The 27,474-nt window shown below is 35.8% G+C and overlaps 2 protein-coding genes across 12 annotated transcripts in view; both read left to right on the top strand.

Moving 5' to 3' along the window:
• Nucleotides 1–27,474, top strand: part of TANC2 (tetratricopeptide repeat, ankyrin repeat and coiled-coil containing 2) — a 357,151-nt gene that overhangs the window by 197,147 nt on the left and 132,530 nt on the right. For all 11 annotated transcript variants that reach the window (XM_079905965.1, XM_079905957.1, XM_079905960.1 and 8 more), the window contains 3 exons: nt 3,919–4,067; nt 12,462–12,648; nt 22,902–23,165. In XM_079905965.1, coding sequence (XP_079762091.1) covers nt 3,919–4,067; nt 12,462–12,648; nt 22,902–23,165 — 600 coding nt within the window. The remainder of the gene's footprint in view (nt 1–3,918; nt 4,068–12,461; nt 12,649–22,901; nt 23,166–27,474) is intronic.
• On the top strand, nt 57–1,866 carry LOC307178063 (large ribosomal subunit protein P1-like). The gene has a single exon (XM_079905718.1). The coding sequence runs from the start codon at nt 857–859 to the stop codon at nt 1,235–1,237; it is 381 nt and encodes a 126-aa protein (XP_079761844.1). The 5' UTR covers nt 57–856; the 3' UTR covers nt 1,238–1,866.

The following is a 27,474-nucleotide window of genomic DNA, read 5'->3' on the forward strand; positions in this document are numbered from 1 at the left end:
TACTCCATGGCATCTGGGATCTTCCCAGACCAGGACTTGAACCCATATCCCCTGCAGTGGCAGGCGGATTCTTAACCACTGTGCCACCAGGGAAGTCCTCAGTGAGAATTCTATATAGATTTTCCACAGATGGAGCACTTGAGTTCAATAATACTATACAAGGATACACCTGTAGTCCCTTCCTCTGACCTGCAACTTGTGACTTTAGTAGAGAAGTTAAGATAAATGTTAAATTGAATAATAAGAACATAAACCTCACTTTCTTGCCATTAGGAGTGATTTAATGTGCAACGCTGAATATCCTAAAAAATTAAGCTATTATATTTTAGCATCAAACCATATGATACTCTAGTTAATGCTTGCTATGGTGGAAGGACATATCTGACTCCAAAAAAAAAAAAAAAGATTTTTGTAATATCCTATATAGGATATGTGCTACTGTGGATTGTTAGCAGGTTAGACTGAATGCATCTGAACATAAAACAAAATCTGAAAAAATGTTGACAATGAATCAAGTTAATGTAAAGGGATATTCAGTTTAGGTAAATTAGTTCTGCCTCACATTTAAAATAGATCATCTTGAGTTCCCTGGCTATTTTTTATGTCTATAAATTTCTGTAAATTCTCTATTTGGAAATAAATTGAGCCCAAGGAAAAACCTTACACTGACATTATTCAGCATCCCTCAGTGAAAAAGTTTGAAAAAGAATAATTCCTGTAGTTGGTAACCACTGAAAAATAGCCTAAATAGAAAGAAAATTACGCTTTCCTCAGCTGCCGCTAAGGTGCTCGGTCCTTCTGAGGAAGCTAAGGCCGCATTGGGGTGTAGGCCCTCACTTCATCTGGCGACTGCACCATGCCCGGGAGCCCCTGCCTAGCACTCGCCCGCACCATGGCCTCCGACTCAGCGTTCACCTGCATCTACTCGGGCCTCATCCTGTCCGACAATGAGGTGACAGTCACCGAGGATAAGATCAATGCCCTCATTAAAGCAGCCAGTGTAAATGTTGAACTTTTCTGGCCAGGCTTGTTTGCAAAGGCTTTGGCCAGTGTCAACATCGGGAGCCTCATCTGCAATGTGGGGGCAGGTGGACCTGCCCCAGCATCTGGGGCTGCACCGGCAGGAGGTCCTCGCCCCTCCACCACTGCTGCCCCAGCTGAGGAGAAGAAAGTGGAAGCAAAGAAAGAAGAATCTGAAGAGTCTGATGATGACATGGGCTTTGGTCTTTTTGACTAAACCTCTTTAGTAACATGTTCAATAAAAAGCTGAGCTCTTAAAAAAGAAAAAAGAAAATTGCGTTAAAAGCTAATTGTATGGGAAGAGTGTAGCAGTCAGGAAGCACAGGATTAAAATGAATGCCAGAGATCAGGAATTTTAGGGGTCTAAATTCCAGGGCAAAAAAATGAACCTGAATGGGGTTTCTTTTTGGAGTGATGAAAGTATTCTGGAATTAGAAAGTGGTGATGGTTCCATAAACTTATGAAGAGACTAAAGCCATTGAGCTGTATACTTTAAGAGGATAGAGTTTATGGTATATGAATTATTTTGAAAAAATGACCCTGACTGTGGGGGAAATGATAGCTCAGGGCCATCTGGCATAGGGTAGGAACCCAACCAGGGTGAGTAGTGCACCTGTGTGCAGGGTGGCAATGAGCAGCGGTGAGATTTGTTACGTGTAGGGGGATAGATTAAATAAGTATAGTATTAAATAAGGAAAACAAGAACCAGATTGTTCACTATTGGAGAACAGAGTTATAACTTTGGAAAGGAAGAAATCTAGAATTAACCCTATGGTATTGAATTGGAATTGGAGCATCTTTGTGAGCATTTAGAGTGTATGTTTGTATATGGATTTACAAATAAAAATGAATATAGAGTTGTGTGTATGTATATAAGTGTATGAGCATACTGCCTAACTCTGTTGACGGAGTGGACCTGGGGGGCAGTGACATCCTGATCTCAATGAGCATACCTGATATTCTAAATATCTTTCCCCACTAAAAAAAAAAAAAAACCAACTCTTCTTGGGAAAAGGACTGATTCTAGGACTAGGGCAGGGAAAGTACAAGATGAGCCCGGAAAATCTGATGCCGGAAAGCAAAGAAGTGCTCAGAAAATGACAGGGATATATCAGAAGGTTACAGGAGCCAAATCGAAAGGGCTTACGTGGCCAACTTTGGGACAATTTGGGCATCAAAATTAATAATAATAGTAACAGGTTATAACTCATTGAGTAAGATAGGAGTCTTTGAGTTCAGATAGGTAGGTAGATAGGTAAAGGAAAAGAAACTAAACTATAGAAGAGTGATGGATTTAGAAAATATCACTATTTGGCAAGCATGATAGTAATTCTACCAAGAAACATTAATGGATGCTAAAAATAGTGGGCAAAATTTTATTGAGGAGAGATTCAGACTGCTACTTGTAAACCCATGTTCATACTACCATTATTCATAATATCTGATAGATGGAAACAGCTCAAGTGTCCAACCTGATGGACAGATGAATAGATAAACTAAATGTGGTATGTACATAAAATGGAGTCAGTCATAAAAAGGAGTGAAATTCAGACCCATGATCTAACATGGGATGAACCTTGAAAATTTGCAAAGTGAGATAAGTTAGACATAAAAGGACAAATACTGTGTGATTCCACTTATATGGGGTACCTAGAATAAGTAAATTCATAGACATAGAAAGTAGAATAGAGGTTACTAGGGCTAGTAAGAGGGGAGATTGGGGAGTTTTATTTAGTGGATACAGAGTTTCTCTGGGGGATGATTAAAAAGTTCTGAAAATGGAGATGGTTGCACAACATTGTGAACGTACTTAATGCCACTGAATCGTACACTTAAAAATGGTTAAAATGGCAAATTTTGTTACGTGTATTTTTATCACAAAAATTTTTTTTAATTTAAAAGTTTGTTGAAGAATGGTATACTTGCATACTTTCAAAGTATCCCCCCATTACATACTTATTAATTACAAAGAGAAAGAGTATAATTTTAGAGTGGAAATACCTGGCAAACACTGCCATAACCAAGTGATCAAAGTTAACACAGCATTGCTTCTGCAATAGTCCTACCAAAAATGCATAACTTGAATTAAGTCATGAGATAACTTCAAATTGAGGGACACTGTGCAAAATAGCTGGCCTGTAAGCTTCAAAAGTGTCAAGATCATGAAAGTTAAGATGAGACTGAGGAACTGTTCGAGATTAAAGGAGTCAAAGAGAACTAAGAACTCAGTGCAGTTGCTTAATCCTGAATTGGATCTTTTTGCTAGAAATGACATTACTGGATAAATATCAAAACTTAAATGGGGTCTGTGGATGAGATCATAATAATGTAAAATGTTAGGTTCCTGATTTCTCTGCTAGTACTGTGGTTATGTAAGAGAATTGCTTGTTTATAGGAAATGCATACTGTCTGGGCATGATGGGATATCATGTCTATATTTTCAAATGGTTAAGGAAAAAAATGTTCTTTGTACTATTCTTGAAACTTTTTTGTAAGTTTGAACTGATTTTAAAATAAAAAAGGATATTTACACGAACTGTAAGGAAAAAAAAAGGTAAAAGAACCTGAATGAAGGTGGTGATTATGGCCAGGACTAGATCCCAAGACTAGGACTTGTATTGGAAGGCTAACTGCCAAAGAAATGGGAAACTTCTATTCAGTGAGTTACAAAAACATTCTCTCAAATTCAAGGGTTTCAAGTAAATATATTGAGGATTCTGAGTAGACTATCAATTATAATATGTAACAGTGGAAAAATCAGCTTCTAGTCAAGGACCTAGTAATTTTGCATTTAGAATGTGAAAACAAAGGAAATGACCAAACTGAATGTAAAAATAGTTGCAAAACTGGCCATTTTATTTTGATAGATTCAGGTGTTTCAATGTCTTCCTGTTATAGGTGATGCTGAACAAGAACTTGGTCCCCCTCCATCTGTAGATGAGGCAGCAAACACACTCATGACTCGTCTGGGTTTCCTCCTTGGAGAGAAAGTCACGGAAGTTCAGCCAGGTGACCAATACAACATGGAAGTACAGGATGAAAATCAGGTAAACTGCTTCCTGTCAACTTAGTGAAACATGGGATGAAACAGCCTATTGTAACCAGGAAAGGAAAAATGTTGCAGGGTGTCAGTGTTCTGAGAAGAATAATCCCAAGTATAGAGTGCCTTTTGAGGCCTGGAGATATAACTTAATTTTCCATAATCACTGTATTTCTTCAGTTTATAGAACGTCTTTTAGTTTCCTTCTTAAGTTTAAAAAGCCACTTTAAGATTTTGACTTATTTATTGAATGAATGAGGAAATAAATAAGTAAATAAGCCAACAAACAAAATAGACATATATATGAGCACCGCACCCCCAAATTGCAGAATACATATTGTTTTCAGGTACACATGGATTATTTGCCAAATTGACAATATGCTGATCCATTGAACAGATCTCAGCAAATGTCAAAAGATTTCAACTACTGTGACCATAGTAGAATTAATCAATTATAAAATAACGTAGAAAATGATAGCTAAAAGATAACTCAGAAAATCAAAATCCCCAAGTGTTGGGATATTGATATACTCCTAAGTAGTCTTTAAGTCAGAAAATCACAAGAAATTGGAAAATATTTTAAACGGAAATGATAAAAAAACGAAATATAATAAAACTTGTAGTATATAAAATATGCTTTAAAAAACTTTAGTTTTGGATACATATATTAGAAAAGCAGAAAATCCAAAAAATTAATGATCTAGATATTTATCTCAGAAAGTTAAAAATACTAGCAATTTGAAAAAACTATTATTTCATAGACTTTTTTCTTTTGTCTATTCCATTCTTTTCAGTTAAAATGTAGCAAAAGAAGTATTAGACTCAGATTCATTTATGCGGTCTTAATCTTTAAAATGAACGTCCGGTAGTGAACCATTTTACTCAGAAGATGACAAATTAAATTCAAATTGCGTATTCTCAGTAATGTTGGTGAAGATTCTATGTCATATGTTAGCTTCACCATAAAGTGTACAAGGATTATTTGAATATATTTGTCGATCATGTGGTTAATGCTCAGATGTTCCAGCTCTCTCCTCAGACTTTTCCTTTCTTTATATTCTCACTCCTAAGGTCATTGGTTTTGCTGGCTGCACATTCTGATCACGTGGGCAGTTTCTGTAAAATTCAAATACCTGGAGATTCTAATCAGATTGAAACTCTTCCATTCTTATGTCTTTAAATACTGTCTTAACTCCTAAACTATCTCTAGCCCTGCCTTTCCCCTTAACTCTAGATCTGTATTTTTAGCTGCCTGCACTACCTTTTCTACCTATGTGTCCAAGATACATCTCAAATTTAACATGTCAAAAAACTGAACTCTCGCATTTTTCCCCAGAACCTGCTCCTTCTACTGAGTTTCCTGTCTGAATAGGTGGCATCACCTACAGGCATAAGACAAAAGCACTGGAGTCATTCTTGGCTTTACTCTGTCACACTCTACATTCACTCTTTCAGCAAATCACGTAGGCTTTGTCTTCAGAATTTATGCTAAATCTGATCCCTTTTCATTACTTCCACTGGTACACCTAAATCCAGGTCACTGTCATCTCTTGCCTGGGCTAGTGCAATAGCTCCTAGAATGTAAGGTTAGAAGGCTGGAACGTTTGCCTGTTCTATTTACGGCTGTATCCTCTGCACCTAGAACAATGTCTACTATTAGTAGGTGCTCAATAAATACTTACTGTCTGAATAAATGGCCTCCTAATAGGGCTCTGCTTCCACTCTTGCCCCCTGTAGTCTGTTTACACAGAAGCCAGCGTGATCCTTGAAAATGTGAGCCTGGTCCTTTGACTTCTCTTCTCTCAATCTCCCACTGTATTCCCCCACATTTAACATTAAATCTGAAATCTCTACCATGACCAGCAAGGGGCTACCTGATCTGACCCCTCGCTGCCTCTCCTACATCATTTCCTACCCCTCTCCCTTTCACCTGCAGCTCGCCAGCAACACTGGCCTTCCTGTCATTCCTCAAACACATAAAACATTCGTTTATACTGGAATGTTCTTCCCACATAACTCACTTCCTTACTTTATCCAGTGCTCTGCTCAAATGTTACCTCCTCCGAGAGGCCTCTTCCTTAATTACTTTATCTAATAGCATCTGCCCATCACTGTATCCCCTTATCCTGGTACTTTATTTTTTTTATAGCTCTTATTAATTTATTACATTATATATTTAGTTGTGGAGGGGGTTGTGTATATCATACAAGAATGTAAGCTGCATGGTGATAGGGATTTTTTTTAACTAATTTACATTGTAACTATGTCAGTATGCTGTGATCTGTGAATAAAAAATAGAAATGATACATGTTGAGAGCTTCATTTAAATTGGTATAAATAAAACATCTATTTTACTTTTTATCTCTTTATATTCACAGCAGGTTAAAATATGACTGTTCTAATAATGACCAAGAAACATGACATTACAATCTGAGAATTTGCCAAGGACCCTGTGTTTCTAAAAAGCTACATTTCTTGAGGTGCTAAAATTTATATTTGGTTGCTTTTGAGATGCTTCATGTCACAGCCTGTTGCAGTAATTTCTAAATGAAGTCACATGACTTGTGACTTCATTTAGAAATCAGGTAGCCCCTTCCTGGTCATGGTAAATAAAGATTTCAGATTAGAGCGTGCTTTAATCTGAATCTTTATAATTCGTCATAAAATAAGTAAATGAGTAGTATCATTGATTTAATGTAATTAAAGTGATATAGTATAACAGAAAAGTCACTGAACCAGGAGGTAGAAGATGTGTAGGGTTCATTTATATTTCAATTTTCGGGTAAAGAAAAATGGAAGCACACTGCCAGAAAGTGATGGACTAGTATTCAGATCCAGGCAGTCTGCTTTTACAACTTATGTTCTTAATAGCTACACCATACTGGTCCAGTATAGCATGAAATAATGACAGGATTGTTGTGAAGATCAAGTTAAATCATGAATATGAAATCACTTTGTAAGCTGTAAAGTGTCATATAAACAAAAGATATATATGCAATATAATTAGTATGTAAATGTATGCAGGAACTGTATGATTTGGGGGAAATTGCTTCATAGCTTGCATACTTAGGGTAGTTTCATTTTCACATTTCTCAAATGGGGAAATAATATTTATTATGCCTCATACTTGGTTGATAAGGAGATAATGAAGTATCAATTATAACATTTAAAAAATTTTAACTACGAAACATTGAACAAATGTAAAATATTAATAATGAAGCTACATGATAGCCCTCTTGGAATATAATATACCGTGAAACTATCTTGGAACCACAGAAGAAAGTGGCTGAATTGACCATTGGAATTTCTAGTCTTAGGAAAATTATTAAGAACTAGGAGGTCATGTTCACTTAGTGACTTTCTTCTGTACTAAACAACATACTGACAAAGATAGATTGCTTTGTTTAGAAAGACCCTATATAGTAATGGTGTCCTCAGAATAGTGCTAGTAATGACAAAATCCAGCAAGGCAAGTCAGCATATATCATTTTTTTGCAAAGGACAACATATTGAAAGTGATATTCAACTGATCACTATATTTTCTTCTCTCAGTAGTTTCTGGTGTATTAGGATGTACCTTATAAATTCCATCATTAGATTCTTGCCTTGGGTATTTGTAGAACCTTGAAGAGATCCGATTGGGAGTTTGGGATCCTTCTGGAGACCACTAAAAGATCAATGGGAAAACCACTGAAAGGTTTTAGAAGCGGAGCGGCTTAATTAGATGTCCATTTTAGCCTGCAATGTGGAGAGTAGATAATGTTGTCTTTCTGTGCCCAGAAGAGATTTCTATGTGTCATTAACTAGCCTCCTTAAATAAATATAAGGCTTGCCTTTTAATTCACAAGCCGTGAACAATTTTCTGCCTTCTGAATGGCTTGATCTTTAAGCTTTGCTTTTACAGTTAAAGCTTTTAAAGCATAGTCTGTGATAAATGCTTTATTTTCCAGAAAATAACTTGTAGTAAAAATTATGTGTCATTTGAGCCTAACCTCCACATTGGCTATATTATGCATATAATACAGTTTCCTTTCTCAAAGAACCGACTGAGAATCTTGTCTAAAAATGGAAATCAGTTGCTATAGAGGTAATAGATTTATACCCAAATTAAACTTTTTCAACATGGAATGACTATAGTATACATATATCTAATGTAGAAGACTCTAATACAGTTCTATTACAGTACCCACATATTTCTTAAACTGAGAATGAGGCCGTTAAAAATTGCCATGCCAGATTCTAACTAGGGAGGATTCTAAGTCAGTAAGACTGGGGTGGGGTTCAGTATCTGTCAGTTTTGTAGGGGAACTTGTTTTTTACATTCCACAGGAAATTCTACTGCAAGCCCAGTTTTTAAAAAATTCATTGCTCTGGTAGACCAACATCATTTTATAGAAACAGAGGAAATTACACAGAAATTGAAACTCCTCCCTCTTCTGGAGAAAAATTATATAGAAGAGAAATGGCATAGATTTGAGGGCTTATTGTGTTGTTAAGAAAAATCAGTTTCTAATATTATTCATATGATTGAAAAGATTTACTTGGTTGCAGGGTTCTGAGAATGTCACTTATGCTTAGTTGAGTTGAATGTATCTTTTATGACCTGGTTATAGCATTTAAATTAAAATCAAAACCTGGATTCAACACAGATAATTAAATATAAGAGATTGCATCTGGAAATCATTTGGGGACGAGTCAAAGAGCCTTAATATTCTCATATTCAGTGATCAGCATATTTTCCAGTCAAGTTATAAAATATAAATCTTCAATTTTAGCAGAGAGATTATGAATAGACTCTGTATGTAAAGTTGAAATGCTTTTTTTTAATTTAACATTTAAAGATGTTAAATTTATCATTAGTACTCCAAGTAATTTTGCCACTGATCAGGTACTGTTTTGAAAAGGATAACATTTTTTTTTAAACATCATTATTGGAGTATAATTGCTTTACAGTGGTGTGTTAGTTTCTGCTTTATAACAAAATGAATCAGCTATACATGTACATATATCCCCATATCCCCTCCCTCTTGTATCTCCCTCCCACCCTCCCTATCCCACCCCTTTAGGGGGTCACAAAGCACTGAGCTGATCTCCCTGTGCTGTGCAGCTGCTTCCCACTAGCCATCTATTTTACATTTGGTAGTATATATATGTCCATGCCACTCTGTCACTTCATCCCAGTTTACCCTTCCCCCTCCCCGTGTCCTCAAGTCCATTCTCTACATCTGCGTCTTTATTCCCGTCCTGCCCCTAGGTTTTTCAGAACCTTTCTTTTTTTATTATTCCATATATGTGTGTTAGCATACGGTATTTGTTTCTCTCTTTCTGACTTACTTCACTCTGTAGGACAGACTCTAGGTCCATCCACCTCACTACAAATAACTCAGTTTCGTTTCTTTTTATGGCTGAGTAATATTCCATTGTATGTATGTGCCACATCTTCCTTATCCATTCATCTGTTGATGGACACTTAGGTTGCTTCCATGTCCTGGCTATTGTAAATAGTGCTGCAGTGAACATTGTGGTACATGACTCTTTTTGAATTATGGTTTTCTCAGGGTATATGCCCAGTAGTGGGATTGCTGGGTCGTATGATAGTTCTATTTTTAGTTTTATAAGGAACCTGCATACTGCTCTCCATAGCGGCTGTTATCAATTTACATTCCCACCAACAGTGCAAGAGGGTTCCCTTTTCTCCACACCCTCTCCAGCATTTATTGTTTCTAGATTTTTTCATGATGACCATTCTGACTGGTGTGAGATGATATCTCATGTAGTTTTGATTTGCATTTCTCTAATGATTAGTGTTGTTGAGCATCCTTTCATGTGTTTGTTGGCACTCTGTATATCTTCTTTGGAGAAATGTCTATTAGGTCTTCTGCCCATTTTTGGATTGGGTTGTTTGTTTTTGGATATTAAGCTGCATGAGCTGCTTGCATATTTTGGAGATTAATCCTTTGTCAGTTGCTTCATTTGCAAATATTTTCTCCCATTCTGAGGGTTGTCTTTTCATCTTGTTTATGGTTTCCTTTGCTGTGCAAAAGCTTTTAAGTTTCATTAGGTCCCATTTGTTTATTTTTGTTTTTATTTCGCTTGCTCTAGGAGGTGGGTCAAAAAGGATCTTGCTGTGATTTATGTCATAGAGTGTTCTGCCTATGTTTTCCTCTAAGAGTTTGATGGTGTCTGGTCTTAACATTTAGGTCTTTAATCCATTTTGAGTTTATTTTTGTGTATGGTGTTAAGGAGTGTTCTAATTTCATTCCTTTGCATGGAGCTGTCCAGTTTTCCCAGCACCACTTATTGAAGAGGCTGTCTTTTCTCCACTGTATATTCTTGCCTCCTTTATGAAAAATAAAGTGACCAAATGTGTGTGGGTTTATCTCTGGGCTTTCTATCCTGTTGCATTGATCTATATTTCTGTTTTTGTGCCAGTACCATTACTGTCTTGATTACTGTAGCTTTGTAGTATAGTCTGAAGTCAGGGAGCCTGATTCCTCCACCTCCATTTTTCTTTCTCAAGATTGCTTTGGCTCTTTGGGGTCTTTGGTGTTTCCACACAAATTGTGAATTTTTTTATTCTAGCTCTGTGAAAAATACCATTGGTAGTTTGATAGGGATTGTACTGAATCTGTAGATTGCTTTGGGTAGTAGAATCATTTTCACAGTGTTGATTCTTCCAATCCAAGAACATGGTATATCTCTCCATCTGTTTGTATCACCTTTAATTTCTTTCATCAGTGTCTTACAGCTTTCTGCATACAGCTCTTTTGTCTCCTTAGGTAGGTTTATTCCTAGGTATTTTATTCTTTTTGTTGCAATGGTAAATGAGAGTGTTTCTTTAATATCTCTTTCAGATTGTTCATCATTAGTATATAGGAATGCAAGAGATTTCTGTGCATTAATTTTGTATCCTGGCACTCTACGAAATTCATTGATTAGCTGTAGTAGTTTTCTGGTAGCATCTTTAGGATTCTCTACGTATAGTATCGTGTTATCTGCAAACAGTGACAGCTTTACTTCTTCTTTTCCGATTTGGATTCCTTTTATTTCCTTTTCTTCTCTGATCACTGTGGCTAAAACTTCCAAAACTATGTTGAATAAGAGTGGTGAGAGTGGACAACCTTGTCTTGTTCCTGATCTTAGTGGAAATAGTTTCAGTTTTTCACCATTGAGAACGATGTTGGCTGTGGGTTTGTCATATATGGCCTTTATTATGTTGAGGTAAGTTCCCTCTATGCCTACTTTCTGGAGGTTTTTTTTTATCATAAATGGTGTTCAGTTTTGTCGAACGCTTTTTTCACATCTATTCAGATGATCATATGGTTTTTCTCCTGCAATTTGTTAATATGGTTTATCACATTGATTGATTTGCATATATTGAAGAATCCTTGCATTCCTGGGATACACCCCACTTGATCATGGTATATGATCCTTTTAATGTGCTGTTGGATTCTGTTTGCTAGTATTTTGTTGAGGGTTTTTGCATCTATGTTCATCAGTGATATTGGCCTGTAGTTTTCTTTCTTTGTGACATCTTTGTCTGGTTTTGGTATCAGGGTAGGATAACATTTCTTGAGTGTTTGAAAAAACATAGACTTTCATTCATTATTTCATTAATTTATTTGGGTAGAAAGAACTAAAGAAAAGCGAATTTAATTAAATTAGGTAAACCAGAATATATTAGCATCAGTCTTTTTGGTGATTATTCATTACTTCCCATCAAAAATGTGAAAAGGAGGTAACTTTAGGAGTAAGAATCACTCAGTGATCTCAGTCTGTAATCAGTTTCTACAGAGAAATTATTTCATTTTGTATTAATTAATATTGTTTGATCTATTTTATTTGACAAACTTTTAGATAAAGCATTTTCCCTGCATTCATGTATTGCCTCTGAGCAACCACCTGTGTATCAAAAAAAACCCATTTATTTGCATTAAGAACTTTATTTTTATTTCTCTTTGGCTGCAGAGATATTTTTTTTCTATCCAAAGAAAATTATTAGCAAGAAAAAGTTCCAAGCCTTCAGAAAAATTTCGATTGAAAATAGCAAGAAAATTTTGTGATTAATAAATTCCTCTATTAGTTCATAGCAGTGATAAAGACTGCTGGTCACTGTGAGTTTCCTAGGCAGAAAAACAGGCCAGTCTCTGCTCATGTTAAATTTATCAAGTTTCACCTTAATTATAGAACACAGGATGCTTTATCCCGGAAGGCAAAAACAAACAGAACCTAATAGATGTAAAAGTTGTGCATGTGAATTTTTTTTTTTCTTATCAAAGCATAAGAATTTTTTTTTGTTTTACCATAAGATATATTGTTTTACCATAAATTGTTTTACCATAAGATATATTTTACTTTAACAGCTGATCAGTTTATCTCATTTTTCATTTAAATTTTTCAGACCTCAGCAATCACCCAGAGGATAAGTCCCTGTTCCACCTTGACTAGCAGCACTGCCTCTCCACCAGCCAGTAGCCCCTGCTCTACTCTCCCGCAAGTCAGTACAAATGCAACTGCCAAGGATAGCAGCTATGGGGCTGTCACTAGTCCAACCTCCACCCTTGAAAGCAGAGATAGCGGTATCATTGGTAAGTTGGTTTTTATATTAATCATTAAAAAAGAAAGGATTTTGTGTCTTTTTTTCTTTTTAAAATAATTACACAAGCTCAAGGTTTTCAGAAATTCTGCTTTTGAGTTACTGAGTTGTATATATAAAATGTGTCCTTTTCTTTTTAATGGTACAGGAGAGAGACATAAAGGGTAAACAAAATGAGAGGTATCTCTCCCTGCTTAACCAGTCCTTTAAAGATATTATCTGATAAAAGAATGGATGAATAGAAAAAGTTCTTTCTACTTCTTCTTGTAAATTCACATGCATCATCTGTCTACCAACAGAAGTGGTTCAGAAAAAGTTTATCCCTCACTGAGCTAGTAGTTTCTTGGCGGTTCTCAGTTCTTCGTATTATTGCCTGTTGTATACTTGTTAAGGGGAGTCAGTCACATGTGAGCAAAGTTTTGGGAAAAGAAGACTCTGAAGACAAAGAAATGCAAAGAGAAGAAAAGAAGACTGAGCACAGAATCTTAGGGCATGTTCAAATTGAGCAGGGGGTGAGCGGTGTGAGAATGAGCCAGTAGATACAGAAAAAGGGTAGTCAGACAGATAGGAGAAAAACTGGGGCAGTATAATGTTACCAGTGCCAAGGAAGATAAAAGTTTCAAGGAAGGGGTGAGGAGAGGCTGTTCAACAAATGACAGAAGCTGAAGAGACTAGGAAAGTGAAAACGATAAAGGAATAAAGACAATGATAACCTTTAGAAGGAATGGCTTCCTTCTAAAGGTTATCAAATCAAAATATTTATTTGTTTAGATATTATTGCAAATATTTTAATGCCATGTCAACTAAGCATATCTCTAGTACTTAAATGAATATACATCGACGTGAATTTATTCACTTTAAATAAATAATGAGTTGATAAAAAGAATATTTTTACAGCAAAGTTACAGGATACAAAATCAACATACAAAAACCAGTTGCATTTCTATACCCTAACAATGGATAACCAAAAAAAATAAAATTAAGAAAGCAATTCCATTACAGTAGCATCAAAAAGAATAAAATACTTAGGAATAAATTTAACTAAGGAGGCAAAAGGCATTTACACTAAACACCACAAAACATTGCTAAAGAAATTTTAAAAGACTTAAATAATTGGAAATATATCCTGTGTTCATGGATTGGAAGACTGATATTGTTAAAATAATATTCCTCAAAGCAATCTGCAGAATCAGTGAAATCCCTGTCATAATCCCAACAATGTTCTTTGCAGAAATAGAAACACCCATTCTAAAATTCCTGTGAAATCTCAAAGGACCCCAAATAATCAAAACAATTTTGAAAAAGGAGAACAGAGTTGGAGGACTCACATTTCCTGATTTTAAAACTTACTATATAGCTCCTAAAAGGCAGGATTCATGTCTAATAATTTAATGTACCCTCAGTATGTAACATAATAATTTGTGACTTGTGCTTACTTTATATGAGAAGTCATTATGAAGGTATTATCATTAAATAGCTAAATATTTTAACTAAATAAAATACATAGATAAAATATGATGAAAATTGACCTCTTTTCCTAACCTCTGAAATAGTTTATAGAAAATTGGAATTACCTGTTTCTGGACTATTTAGTAGGACCTGCCATTAAAATATTTCAGACCTGTTATTTTCTTTATGTCAATCTTTTAAACTACTATTTCAATGTATTTAATACTATAGGACTTAAATTTTTTTCTTTTTCTTTCTGAATCTCTTTTCCTTAGTAATGGTTTTTCTTTCAAATTTATTAGCAAAAACTTGTCCAAAATATCCTCTTACAATGACATCACTACCTACCCAGGAACCCAAGCTAGAAAGCCAAGAGGAGAGTCCTTCCCACCTTCCTTCCCCCTGTATTTCTCATCCCTGTATCTTTCCTAGCATTGCCTTGATAGTCCGCATTATCTTAGACCTAGATTAATACAAATCTAACTGTTCTCTCTGCGTTTTTTGCCTTGTCCTAAGTCTATTTTTCACACAGCCACCAAAGTGAATTAACTGAAAAACAATTACTGTTTTGATTCTGTTATCTATAAGATGTAGTGAACTACCTGAAAATCAAATCTGATCAGATCACTCCTTTGACTCCCATTTACCTAGCAGATAAAGGCCAGGCTCTCTGATCTGACCGCAGACAATTTCTCTAGCCTTCAAGCCCACTACTTTCGGCCTTGTATATATTATTCTGGCAACTTTCGATTTTGTTGTTACCTGACACATTCATTTTTTCATCTCTGTGCTTTTGCTCATATTGATCATTCTGCCTTGTAATCTCCTCTCTCCCTCTTAAATTTGACTAACTCCTACATATTTTTTAAGATTCACCCTGAGTATTCTGTCACCACTACTACCACCACCTCTCTTCGCTTCTCCACTCCACCTCCTATCCAATACATATTATTATTCCATGTTCCCAGTAATACCTGTGCATATCTGTACCATTACATTTAACACATGGTATTATAATTACTTTTGGAGCCTGCTTTTCACCATTAGACTGTTTCTTGTTAGGCAAAATTGTGTCTTATTCATCCGTATCTGTAGCACCTAGTCCAGTGACTAACATATGGTAGCATAGTAGGTGCTCAAAGGAAAGAAAGCTTAAGTGTGGAAGGATAGGGGATAAAGGACTGACCTGGCACTTTACTTTTTGACAGGTGTTTAGAGTGTTTAGAGTGACCATTGGGTACAAGATGGAACTTTATTAAATTTTTAATAAATAATAGAGATTAGAATTCTCCATCGACTAATCTTATTCTCTTAAATTCTCTTTATGATTCATTTTGGCCCAGTGACTTTTATAATCCCAGCCACACCTCTTCCTGGGTTCTTCTGTTGATCTTATTAGAGTGTCTGTAACTGCATATCATCTATTCTGCCATACATTAAAAAATAGCTTTAGAAATACATTCATCCAAGCAGAAGGCATGGTACTGACAGATTGGATAAAATCCGTTTACAAGTAGTTACCTTTCGAAGTGGAAGCTTAACATGTCAGTGAGTGTTCAGAATAAATGTTCATAATGTTCGGAAAATTAAAAATGAGATCCTGCTTTGACTTATAGCCGACAGTGTTCCTCATTTTTTTTTTCTGATAAATTTCCAAAATTGTGTTCCTTGTAAATATAAGTGCCTTTGTGGATAAGAGAGCTAATTTGAAGAATAATGAACTTCCATTCTTTAATGTGTATAAATACTGAAACAGATTTACTTGCAAAATAATGAGAGAAGAAAGAGAATAATGTCTGTTCCTAAAATTACATAAGACTATAGAGTAGTTATCGAATTATATGTGAGCAGCTTATCTTGAGAAATGACTTGTTTCCCTTTAGTTTTTTTTCACTTCAGTCTGATTTGGAAGAAAATTGTATATGGCATAAGTAATAATAGTCAAAGATATTGTTATTACCTTGGAAATCTCAAGGCTAGCCTGCCTTAACTGTTAAATATGTTTCAAGTATTTTCCCCGCTGATTATAGAAACATCTGCTTTTCCAAATTAAATATTGCTTAATTATTTCAAACAAAAACTTCCAAGATGGTCTGTTGTTTATTAGTGTTCCATATTTAAATCTTGCCCTGTCAGCGAAAAGCACAAAAGTTATTAAATGTATTAATTTAAATTATCTATTTTTGATTTCTTTATATATCAGTCAGTTCAGTGTGAATTCCTTATGATTACATTTTGTAATTATAGCAATCAGAATTTCAGTGATGCCTGCTGTATTACTCTTACAGCATGCCAAAATATGTAGAATTCTAGTTATAAGAATCAGAATACTAGAAATGCAGAGTTCCTGAATTTTTAAGTATTGTTAATGTAAAAAGTTCCTCTCTCAGATTCTAAAAGGTTGTAAATAACTGTAACTTCTTAGATTCTATGTGGTCTAGATTCACCCCAGATGTAATTTAATTTTTACCACAGAAAGCATTCTCTGTTCCAGTCATAGCTTCCCTTTCCTCAAACTCACAACCTTTCTTAAATATGTGGTAAAATGTCACTGACATGATTGTCAGGTGTTTACAATGTAATTTCATATTTGTTACTTTTTTTATTTATTTTTTTTTTTGTGGTATGCGGGCCTCTCACTGTTGTGGCCTCTCCCGTTGCGGAGCACAGGCTCCGGACGCGCAGGCACAGCGGCCATGGCTCACAGACCCAGCCGCTCCGCAGCATGTGGGATCTTCCCGGACCGGGGCATGAACCCATGTCCCCTGCATCAGCAGGCGGACTCTCAACCACTGCGCCACCAGGGAAGCCCCCATATTTGTTACTCTTTTATTTTATTGGTATAACTTTAATGGTATAATGGTCTTATATATGTGGCTAGTTAAATACCACCAACTACATATAATCTCCTATTAGCTTATATATAAGCTCCTATATAGCTTCGAGCAAAAATCTTGATAATCATAAACTCTGTGAGATATACATCATTTTTATATCCTATTCCTTTTTCATGTTAAGTTTTAATAACGGGCTGTTTTGGTATGGTGTTACGTAGCAAAATGAATTTAAGCATGGATCCATTTAGGCATGTTTCTTGCCTTTTGTTTATCTGGAGATCACAGTTCCTTCCAGAAGGGTATAATTCTTTTTAAATTTCTTTTTTTTTAATTTATTTGTTTATTTTTTATTTTTGGCTGCACTGGGTCTTCATTGCTGCACGCGGGCTTTCTCTAGTTGCGGTGAGCGGGAGCTACTCTTCATTGCAGTGCATGGGCTTCGTATTGCTGTGGCTTCTCTTGTTGCACAGAATGGCCTCTAGGCAGGCAGACTTCAGTAGTTGTGGCACTCAGGCTCAGTAGTTGTGGCTCGCGGGCTCTAGAGCACAGGCTCAGTAGTTGTGGTGCACAGGCTTAGTTGCTCCACGGCATGTGGGATCTTCCTGGACCAGGGATCAAACCTGTGTCCCCTGCATTGGCAGGCAGATTCTTAACCACTGTGCCTCCAGGGAAGTCCCAGAAAGGTATAATTCTTGAATTCCCTCTTTTAATTAAATCTCAGAATTTTTTTTCTTTAGGTTCTGATTTATTGCCAAATTTGTTCTTATATCCTTTAGCCTTATATCACTTAACACCTAGGAAGATGAAACATCTACAGCTTTGCTCATTGTTCAGTGATTATGTTTTCCTAGTATTTCACATTAGTAACTAAAGAGCAAAATCAGAAACTCCTAATCAAAGACCTTTGTTCGTTTAGTAACATATATTCCAGTAGGATGTTGTATGTTCTTTTTTTGATCCAAATTTTCACGTTTAAAAAATCACCTCCCTGAGTCATAAACTTGAACATTAGATAACTTGAGTTATTTTTTTATATTTTCTCCAACCTGTTTTCAGAAATGTGCAATTGTATCTTCACTGCTAAGTTTCTCCAGTTATTGTGCCAGTGACTGTCATCCTTCCCACCTTCTACTTACTTAGCACTAATAAATTTTTGGTAGCTGTAGCGTTATATTTACATGGCATGGCATATATGTTAAAGAAGTCTAGATACTGCCTATTAAATTGATCAAGGAGACCAAACAGAGCATTTCTCTTGCATAATTGACCTAACTAAAATAACAATAATAATAATAGTAGTAACAACAACCATTGATTGAGTACAAAGTACGAGGCAGGTACCATTACTTATTCCTTACAATCATCTTATAAGAAAATAGTTGTAAAGGTTTCACAGGATCAGATAATTGAAAGCGTACATAAGACTCCGCAGAAAAATGCTTACAAAAAGGTTTTAGTAAAGATACAGTACAGCAGGCGAAAGAGAATGCCGGCGAGCACCGAGGATCCATTCCCAAGTGCAGTTCTCCACGTTCTTTTTTTCTTTTTAACATCTTTATTGGAGTATAATTGCTTTACATTGTTGTTAGTTGCTGCTGTATAACAAAGTGAATCAGCTATACATATACATGTATCCCCATATCTCCTCCCTCTTGCGTCCCTCCCACCCCCACATCCCACCACTCTAGGTGGACACAAAGCACCGAGCTGATCTCCCTGAGCTATGCGGCTGCTTCCCACTAGCTATCTGTTTTACATTTAGTAGTATATATATGTCCATGCCACTCGCTCTCTTCGTCCCAGCTTACCCTTCCCCCTCCCCGTGTCCTTAAGTCCATTCTCTACATCTGCGTCTTTATTCCTGTCCTGCCCCTAGGTTATTCAGAACCATTTTTGTTTTTTTAGATTCCATATATATCCAGGTTCCTTCTTAATCAAATAGGATGTGCCTGTCCCCAGAGTATAAATCACCGAGATTTCTATAAGGAATCTTGGTTTCAGGAGAGCTCCCCAGAAGTTTACAGTGAAGCTTTTTATGCCCCTCTGGTCACATAGCTAAGCCAGGCTGTCTAAGTAGTCCAGGTGTAAGCTGTCAATAAACAACTAGACCTGGTTGCTACCAGGGGAGTTTCAAACTTTAAACAGCAAATTATAAATCATTAGTTATCCCTGTTGACCTTATCTTGGCTAAGAGTCAGTACCAGAGTTCCAGGCATCCCCAGAGATAAGTGTAGGGCTGGCCCAGTCTAGCTGTAAATTAATTCTGTCTTACATAATACTATAACAATCTTTCTTAGACTTAGAAAACTGAGATTCAAAAATAATTGGTCCCAGATCACATAGATATTAAGAGGCAAAGCTAAGATTCAAGTTCAGGTCTGTATAACTTCAAAACCCATGGTCCTAATTATTACAAAACAGTGCATGGTTCTAAAATAATTCTCTCTCAGAACAGATGACCTAAGACTATTATCCAGCATTAAAAATTTAGTTTTTATCAGCAAAAGCAAAGTAGTGAATCAAGATAAAAATTATTACTATCAGTTATTTTTAATATTTATTTGTTTGTTTATTTGGTTGTGTCGGGTCTTGGTTGCAGCAGGCAGGCTCCTTACTTGTGGCTCATGGACTCCTTAGTTGTGGCTCGAGTGCTTCTTAGTTGCAGCACATGGGCTCCTTAGTTGTGGCAGGTGGGCTCCTTAGTTGAGACATGCCTGTGGGATCTAGTTCCTGGATCAGGGATCAAACCCAGGCCCCCTACATTGGGAGCGTGGAATCTTAATGACAGTGCCACCAAGGAAGTCCCTACTATCAGTTTTTAATTATTATAGATGACAAGCAAATGTGCTTGTACCCATGTACACTTACAATGGGTGCATTTTATGGTATATAAATTGTACCTCAATAAAACTTAAATATATGGAGCTAATTTTATTCACAATGAGCCTGTTTATAAGCCTGTAATTCCTACTTCCTCACACTATCTTCCTGGCCTATATGGCAATATAAACAGAAATGCCATGTAAGCAGTTCTTTGTACTGAGGTAGCAATTTATTTTTCTATATCAAGGAAGGAAAATGGAGAAATTCTCAGAAAAATCTCCTTAATTACTTACAACTCAATATTTCCCACTATTCTTTGTTCCACATGGGAATGACTAGGTCTAGAGAATTAAAATGGAGATAGAATAGGTCTAGTGGAAAACAAATATATATAATTTTCAATGCGAGGCCATGTCTTCCTCTTCAACTCCACTCATAGAAACTTTGCACATGGGAGTGCTTAATTTATGTAGGCCAGTGTCTGACATATAGACTGCTTGGGCTTTAGACTTCTGAAACTTGTAGTAGCCACAGGAATCAAAATATCATTGCATTCTCTGGAGCTTCATTCACCTTGTTGACTTTAAGTGATATGATAAGTTCTCACTCTAGAGTGGTTGAGTAAAATAGGAGCATCCATAAAATTGACTAATATGCAGACATTAGCATGTTGTTATTAAAAATAGCATTTCAGGGCTTCCCTGGTGGCGCAGTGGTTGAGAGTCCGCCTGCCGATGCAGGGGACACGGGTTCGTGCCCTGGTCCGGGAAGATCCCACATGCCGCGGAGCGGCTGGGACCGTGAGCCATGGCCGCTGAGCCTGCGCATCCAGAGCCTGTGCTCCGCAGCGGGAGAGGCCATGGCAGTGAGAGGCCCGCGTACCTCAAGAAAAAAAAAATAGCATTTCAGTTTGTGATTCTTCATTTTTTCTGTGTGTGGCCTCTTTTGCCACAGGATTGTCCTTTTTCTGGGATTAAAGATTTAGGACCTATCTTGTTCGCCACTGTAGTCTGACACATACTAGTTGCTCAATAAAATTTTATTGGCTAGATAAGTGAATGAAATAAACTAAAAGTCACCATATTCTGTGAAAAGCATCAATGAAGCAAAAATGTACAAAATTCCTAAATGGGAATGGTTAACCAGAGGATTTTACTTCTGGTATTTTATGTGAGTTGTCTGTTTTCACTCTTTCTGTGCCCCAGTGGTTCTGGACCATTGAGCATCCAATAAAACTAATCTATTCATCCTCTCAACAAATATTTGTTGATCATATACTGTGTGCCAGGGACTAGATACATTTCTCTCTAGTGAAAAAGGGCAAGGGATACTTTGGGTTTGAAAAACAAGTGAACTATGTAATAACAGGTTTGGTTCATGCAGATAGTACAGTTGTAGTGCAAAATGACATCACTGCTCTTCTCACACTGGGAAACTGGATGTCTTCCTTGTCTTTACTTTTAAATACCATGACCATAGAAGCCCTTCCTTATTATAAACTTTATCATTTAAATGATAAAATAGGGTCCATAGGCCAATGAATAATTCTTTGTACCATGAACTAATTCAAAGTTTCTCAAATCTTTTCACCACCAATGAGGACTTTTATAATTTTTATTGACAGGCCCTGTATTTTTGAAAAACTTTTCAGCATCACTCTATTCATTATCCAATAGCTTCTATCTCATTTTTTATTTATCAAATGTTATATATGTATGATATATATATATATGATATGTATGCATATACATATATATATATATATGCCAAAATTTCTGTTCAACGTGAGATAACTAATGTTATCACCCTTGATATAATTGCAGCTATGTTTATAGAAGCTTGATGTTTTAGGTAACTAGTCAACATATTATTACTTATAAATTATTTGAAAACATATTATTACTTACAAATTATTTGAAATATTGAAAATAGTGAAACCCATTACTACCTTCTCAGACCTTTAAAGGTGTCGTGTTCCAGTGTTTGGAGCCTACTGAATGTGCTCAGGGTTTATCTGGAGAAAAGGGGTATATTTTTGGAATATATACCAGGGTGAGACCACACAGATACAAGTGAATCTTAGCCAGCTCTGATTTGGGACCTAAGGATTAAAAACTTCTGCTGGGACACACCACCAAAAAAAACCATGAAAGGCAAAGGGTTAACTAACAGACACTTTACATGTAGACAAGTCCTCCGGGAAACAAGTTTTACATTCTCCAGCTTTCATCATACTGACCCTAGCAGCTGTGTGAACTCCAAGCCTCTAGCTAAGAATTAAAAGCCAGCTGAATCACCACATCTTTACACCAAATGAAATTATACTTCAGTCAAATTCTACAGAAAGAAAAATGTTTAAATATATTTTAAAGTAATAATACAATTTCCAGAAATTAGGAAAAGACGCATGCATCTGTTTAAAAAGAACGCACACAGACACATACACACATAATATAAATTTACACCTATATATTATCACTGAACATATTTAGAAATTATACAGTATGCTATAGAACCCATAAAATCTCATTGGGGAAGGTGTAACATTGTGTTTGGTGGCAAAAAGGTTAGGATCCGTTGGGCTATTTATGACTGAAAGATAAATATATGAACTGAATTTTTAATTAAAAACAGAGGCCTTGTAGTGTTTCCTTACTTAGACAGACTCTTTCTCCTATATTAGCATCTACTTAGGGAATGTTTCTATTTTCTCTAATTCTTTGTTTCATATAAAGGGCCAGGAAGGAAAAATATAGGGTAAAAAGACTATAAAGATCTTTTTGACACCTCTGGGGCTCTCCAGCAATCCATGAAAAGTATGTACATTCCCTTTTGATGAAATTCCACAGTTTTTACCATTGATGGGCCCTATTTGTAGGCGCTTTGGCACTGATATATGAATTTAATTCATTCAAATAGAGTTGTTAAAAGTAAATCTTTGAGAGAGAACCTGTGTGAGAGAGTTATATTTTGGTTTCAGTTGTTTAAACTTCATGATGGAGATGAGATCATCAGTAACTTTTTAAAAATAATGTTTCTGATATTGTCATTATCTAGTCATGTATTTGGAGAGTAGTAAACAGATTAACCTCTAGGTTTGGTTTTCTTTTTTAATTCACTTTACTCTTTTCTTCAGCTACCTTGACAAGCTATTCTGAAAACATGGAACGCACAAAATACGTTGGAGAAAGCAGTAAAGAATTAGGATCTGGAGGAAACATAAAGCCTTGGCAGTCTCAAAAATCCAGCATGGATTCCTGTTTATATCGAGTAGATGAAAACATGACGGCTTCCACCTATAGTCTGAATAAGATCCCAGAGAGGAATTTGGAAACAGTTTTATCACAGTCAGTACAGTCTATTCCTCTTTATCTTATGCCACGGCCAAATTCAGTAGCAGGTAAGTTTTATTTGTTTTAAATCACCATTTTATTGGCATATATATTGAAATGAAGATAAATTGTGCTCTCACAGTATTTAAATTTTCCATTCATCTTCTTCAACTAAGCTATTCTTTTATGTTTGGGTAATATACATGTGTATATCTTTTTGAACCTGGGGGAAGGTTTTGTGTTCTTTAAGTGATTGTTTAGTTCTGCTTCCAAAATATAAATATAAAATAGGGACTTCCCTTGCAGTCCAGTGGTTAAGACTTCACCTACCAAAGCAGGGGCTGCGGGTTTGATCCCTGCTCAGGGAGCTAAGATCCCACATGCCTCCGGCCAAAAAACCAAAACATAGAACAGAAGCAGTGTTGTAACAAATTCAATAAAGACTTTTAAAAAAAAAAAGGTCCACATCAAAAAAAATCTTAAAAGAAAACCAAAATATAAATATAAAATAAAAACACATAAAATCAAAAAGAGAACCTATATATTGTCAAGCTGTTAAAAGTCTTTTCTCACGTCAGAAGTCTTTCAGATGATTTCACTTCGAGATTTTAGGTTTTAAAAACTTTCGTTTTAAAAAACATTATTTGAGAATTCCCTGGCAGGCCAGTGGTTAGGATTCTGAGCTTTCACTGCCAAGGGCCTGGGTTCGACCCCTGGTCAGGGAGCTAAGATCCCACAAGCTGCGCTGTGCAGCCAAAATAAAATTTTAAAAACATTATTAAATTGAAGTATATTTCAGTAGAATTTATATTACCAGAAACATCACCTATAGTTTGAGAGAGTGACAAGCAGGCAAGAATTCAACTTCCCCATTCGAAGAGCTCAGTATTTTCACAGTACACTGGCTATCTTACCATAGTAGAATCATCAGGTACCTACATTGCTAAAGAATAACTCAAACACCACTAGCAGTCTCAGTCATAAGGGGATGATACAGATAATAAGTGGCTGGAATATGGAGCCATTATTCTTTAGCAGCTGTTCAGAACTACGTCAAGGGATATTTTTAATACAGCTAAGTTGCTGTTTAATAATTCAGACTAAGACTTTTGCAGAACGGTTGGGCATTCTGACATTTTCAAAATGCATCATCATCTGGACTTTGTCCATGCTACAAAATCAAAGTTATGTTTGTCTTTCTTACTTGCCTGATGAGTGTCAGGATGGGTTTATCTCACTGACACAAGATAATAAAATACTTATTGTAGTCAAGAGCTCTTTCCAGATGTAATTATTTATGTTACGCAGATGATGGTGTGATGCTTCTTGCCTTTCCCGTCTCCCTTCTGTACCTTTTCTAAACCATTACTCTTTGTTCCGTCCTCTGGAGACCATCAGCATCTGTCATCAGATGTGATTACGAGGAGCATGGCTCATCTGGAAGATCAGTAACTGCAGAAGATTTTAATATTAATTTTTCAAGATTATTCACTTTTATATAATGACAGAAAACTTTCTCTCCTGGGTTCTTTAAAATATGATGATCCCCCACCATGACATCATTTTTAGAATCCTAGACTGCTATAACTTATGAGAAATTGCTAGGCAAATTCAATCTATCCAAAAGAGAAGCATTTAAGTCCTTGCTTACATAAAAACAGAAAATATAGCTACCAGCCTTAATGGTACATCCCAATTTACTTCTTAACCAAGCTGCAGTGATTTCTAAGAGAATTCTGGCTCTGTTATTTGAGAAGAACACTGAGCACTTAGTAGGAAACAGAGGTATAAGCTTCTTTTGTTCTCTTTTTAGTTCACTAAAGAGATTATAAAATACTTTTCCCTTCTTGAGAGTAAGTGTCTGTAAAGATTCATTATTTTACCCTATGCAAAAACTAACTTTAGGTTTTACAAAAAGTTGTACAGGACTAATTAGACAGATATGATTCATCCCTCACTGTCTCTAAAGGTTTCTAACACTGTTGCTTTCCAGAAATTGTCATAAGGCAGCTGTCAGAAGCATCAATAAGTTATCAGACATTTCTCTAACTAATAGATATTGAAGAAATTGACTGTATAGAACCCAGGTTTCTATACCAGGTATTTTAATCACCGGGTAAAAGTATAATTTGAAATATGTTTTTTAAAAAACTTTAAAAAGCAAGCAGTATTTTATCAGGTGAAGAGTACATTCTTCCATTATATGGATTGTAAGATTTTTGTCTATTTAGAATTTTATCTTGTAAGCACTGTTATTCTAGTTACTTAATAAAATCTTTTAAATTGTGGTCAACTTTTAGGGAATTATTCAATTTGTGAATTTTTCAGACTTCTTAACTGCCTCTCATGGTATATTTTTGCAAACTGCCATTTAGCAACTTCACTGTTTGTAGTCGTCAACATACTTGTGGCTACAATTGTACTTCGGTAACTTTTTGCATATCCATTGGAACAGTGACTGAAGCAAATATTAAGATTTTTTGGGAGAATTACAGGAGGGAATTCTAACTGACATCCATTGTTGTTTTGGTAACCTACTTGGCTACAGTGTGATAAATGCTATAATACAGTAATTTATGAAGTACCATAGGAACACAGAGAAGGAAGCATCTAAGTGCAAAGGGGAGAGTAGGGTAGAGAAGAACAGAAAACATCACAGAGAAGGACAAATAAGAATTCACTAGAAGGACTAAGAGAAGAAAGAGGAAGGAGGCACCAAGAAGTTAAAAAACTTGGCATATAATTGGTATTTCTCCATGACTAGGACCTGGGGTATATGGAAGGAATGGTAGAAAATGAGGTTGAAAGGGATGCCAAAGACCTTATGCACTCTGATGTTGGGTTTACTTTGTTGATAGTGAGTTTAAACAGGAGCCATATTATCACGTTTGCAGTTCAAAAGAATGACTGTACGTATCCATCCCTTATAAGATAGACTGAAGGGCAAAAGCCTGCAGTTAGAGAAAATAGTTAAAAGCTTCTGGTATTGTGCAAAATTATAGTGAATTGAATTGCCAGGTTATATCAATAGAGTTGAGAGAGTGGCTTGAGAGATCTTCTTCTTTTTTACCTTAAAAAATAACATTTATTAGATTTTTTAATACAGAGAGATATAAAGAAGAAAACAAAACAAGAAATGAGCTATAATCTCCTTGCCCAGTGGTTCCTGCTGACATATTCTAGAAATTAAAGATTCATATATATTATATATGTAAAATAAAAATTCAGATTCAAACACAAAAGGAAAAGCCACTTTCCCCTCTCTTCTTAGTAAAACGTTAATATTATGATTCTTTAAAAAATATATATTATACATACAATATTCATATTATATACGTAATATAATATATATTATATAGCTACATGTGATTATAATATATGTAAGAGACATGTGAGGTCAAAAATCAATAAGATTTATACAAGAGAAATGAAAGCATATGTTCTTACCCAGATTTACACAAATCATAGCAGCTTTATTTGTAATGACCACAAATTGTCAGTATCCCAAATGCCCATCAACAGGTGAATGGATAAACAAATTAAGCATATCTTTACAGTGAATACTACCCAGCAGTAAAAAGAATGAACTGATACTGCAACAACATGTATGAATCTCAAAATAGTTAATGCTGAGTGAAAGAAGCCAGAGTTTTAAAAAGTACATACTGTATTACATTTATATAAAATCCTAGAAAATGCAAGCTAGTCTATAGGCACAGAGGGTCTCTCTTGCAATACAACCATCTGCACGTGCGAGTTTCACCGAGCCCTCTTTGTATGACCCTGTGGGAATTGGGGCTCATAACTGACACAATGTCGATACTCTGGCTACTGTTACTCCTCTGAGTAATAAACTGTCTTTCATTTATGACCTAGATGTCTCATGTCTTCTTCCTCAAGCATCCAGGCTTGTTAGCTTACAAGTAGGATAAAATATCAGATCCTTCACAGTTCTTGACAATGAAATACCATTATACCCATACCTAAAAAAATTAAAAGGAACGGCAATGCCAAGTGTTCGTGAGGATGTGATGCAATTGGAATTGTCATACATCGCCGATGGGGGTATATTAATAAATTGGCATTACCACTTTGTAAAGCTGCTTGGCAAGATCTGTTAAAGGTGTATAAAGCTATATGTGCATGTTATCTAAGACCTAGCGATTCCACTCCTGCATAGACTAGCCATCAAAAATAAGTCCTTATATTCACCAAAAGACAGATATAAGAATGTTCATATCAGTTTTAGTTATAATACCCCAAAGCTGAAATTAATCCACATGTCCATCAACAGTCTTGATGAATTGTGTACAACAATGAAAAAGAATGTACTACTGCTATAGACAACATCGTGGAGAGTGCACACTATATGAAGTA

The sequence above is a fragment of the Stenella coeruleoalba genome (assembly GCF_951394435.1).
Source record: "Stenella coeruleoalba genome assembly, chromosome: 19".
Lineage (NCBI taxonomy): Eukaryota > Metazoa > Chordata > Mammalia > Artiodactyla > Delphinidae > Stenella > Stenella coeruleoalba.

Excerpts from the sequence above, each read along its gene's own strand:
- LOC307178063 (XM_079905718.1), top strand. The coding sequence starts at position 857 with ATGCCCGGGAGCCCCTGCCTAGCACTCGCCCGCACCATGGCCTCCGAC.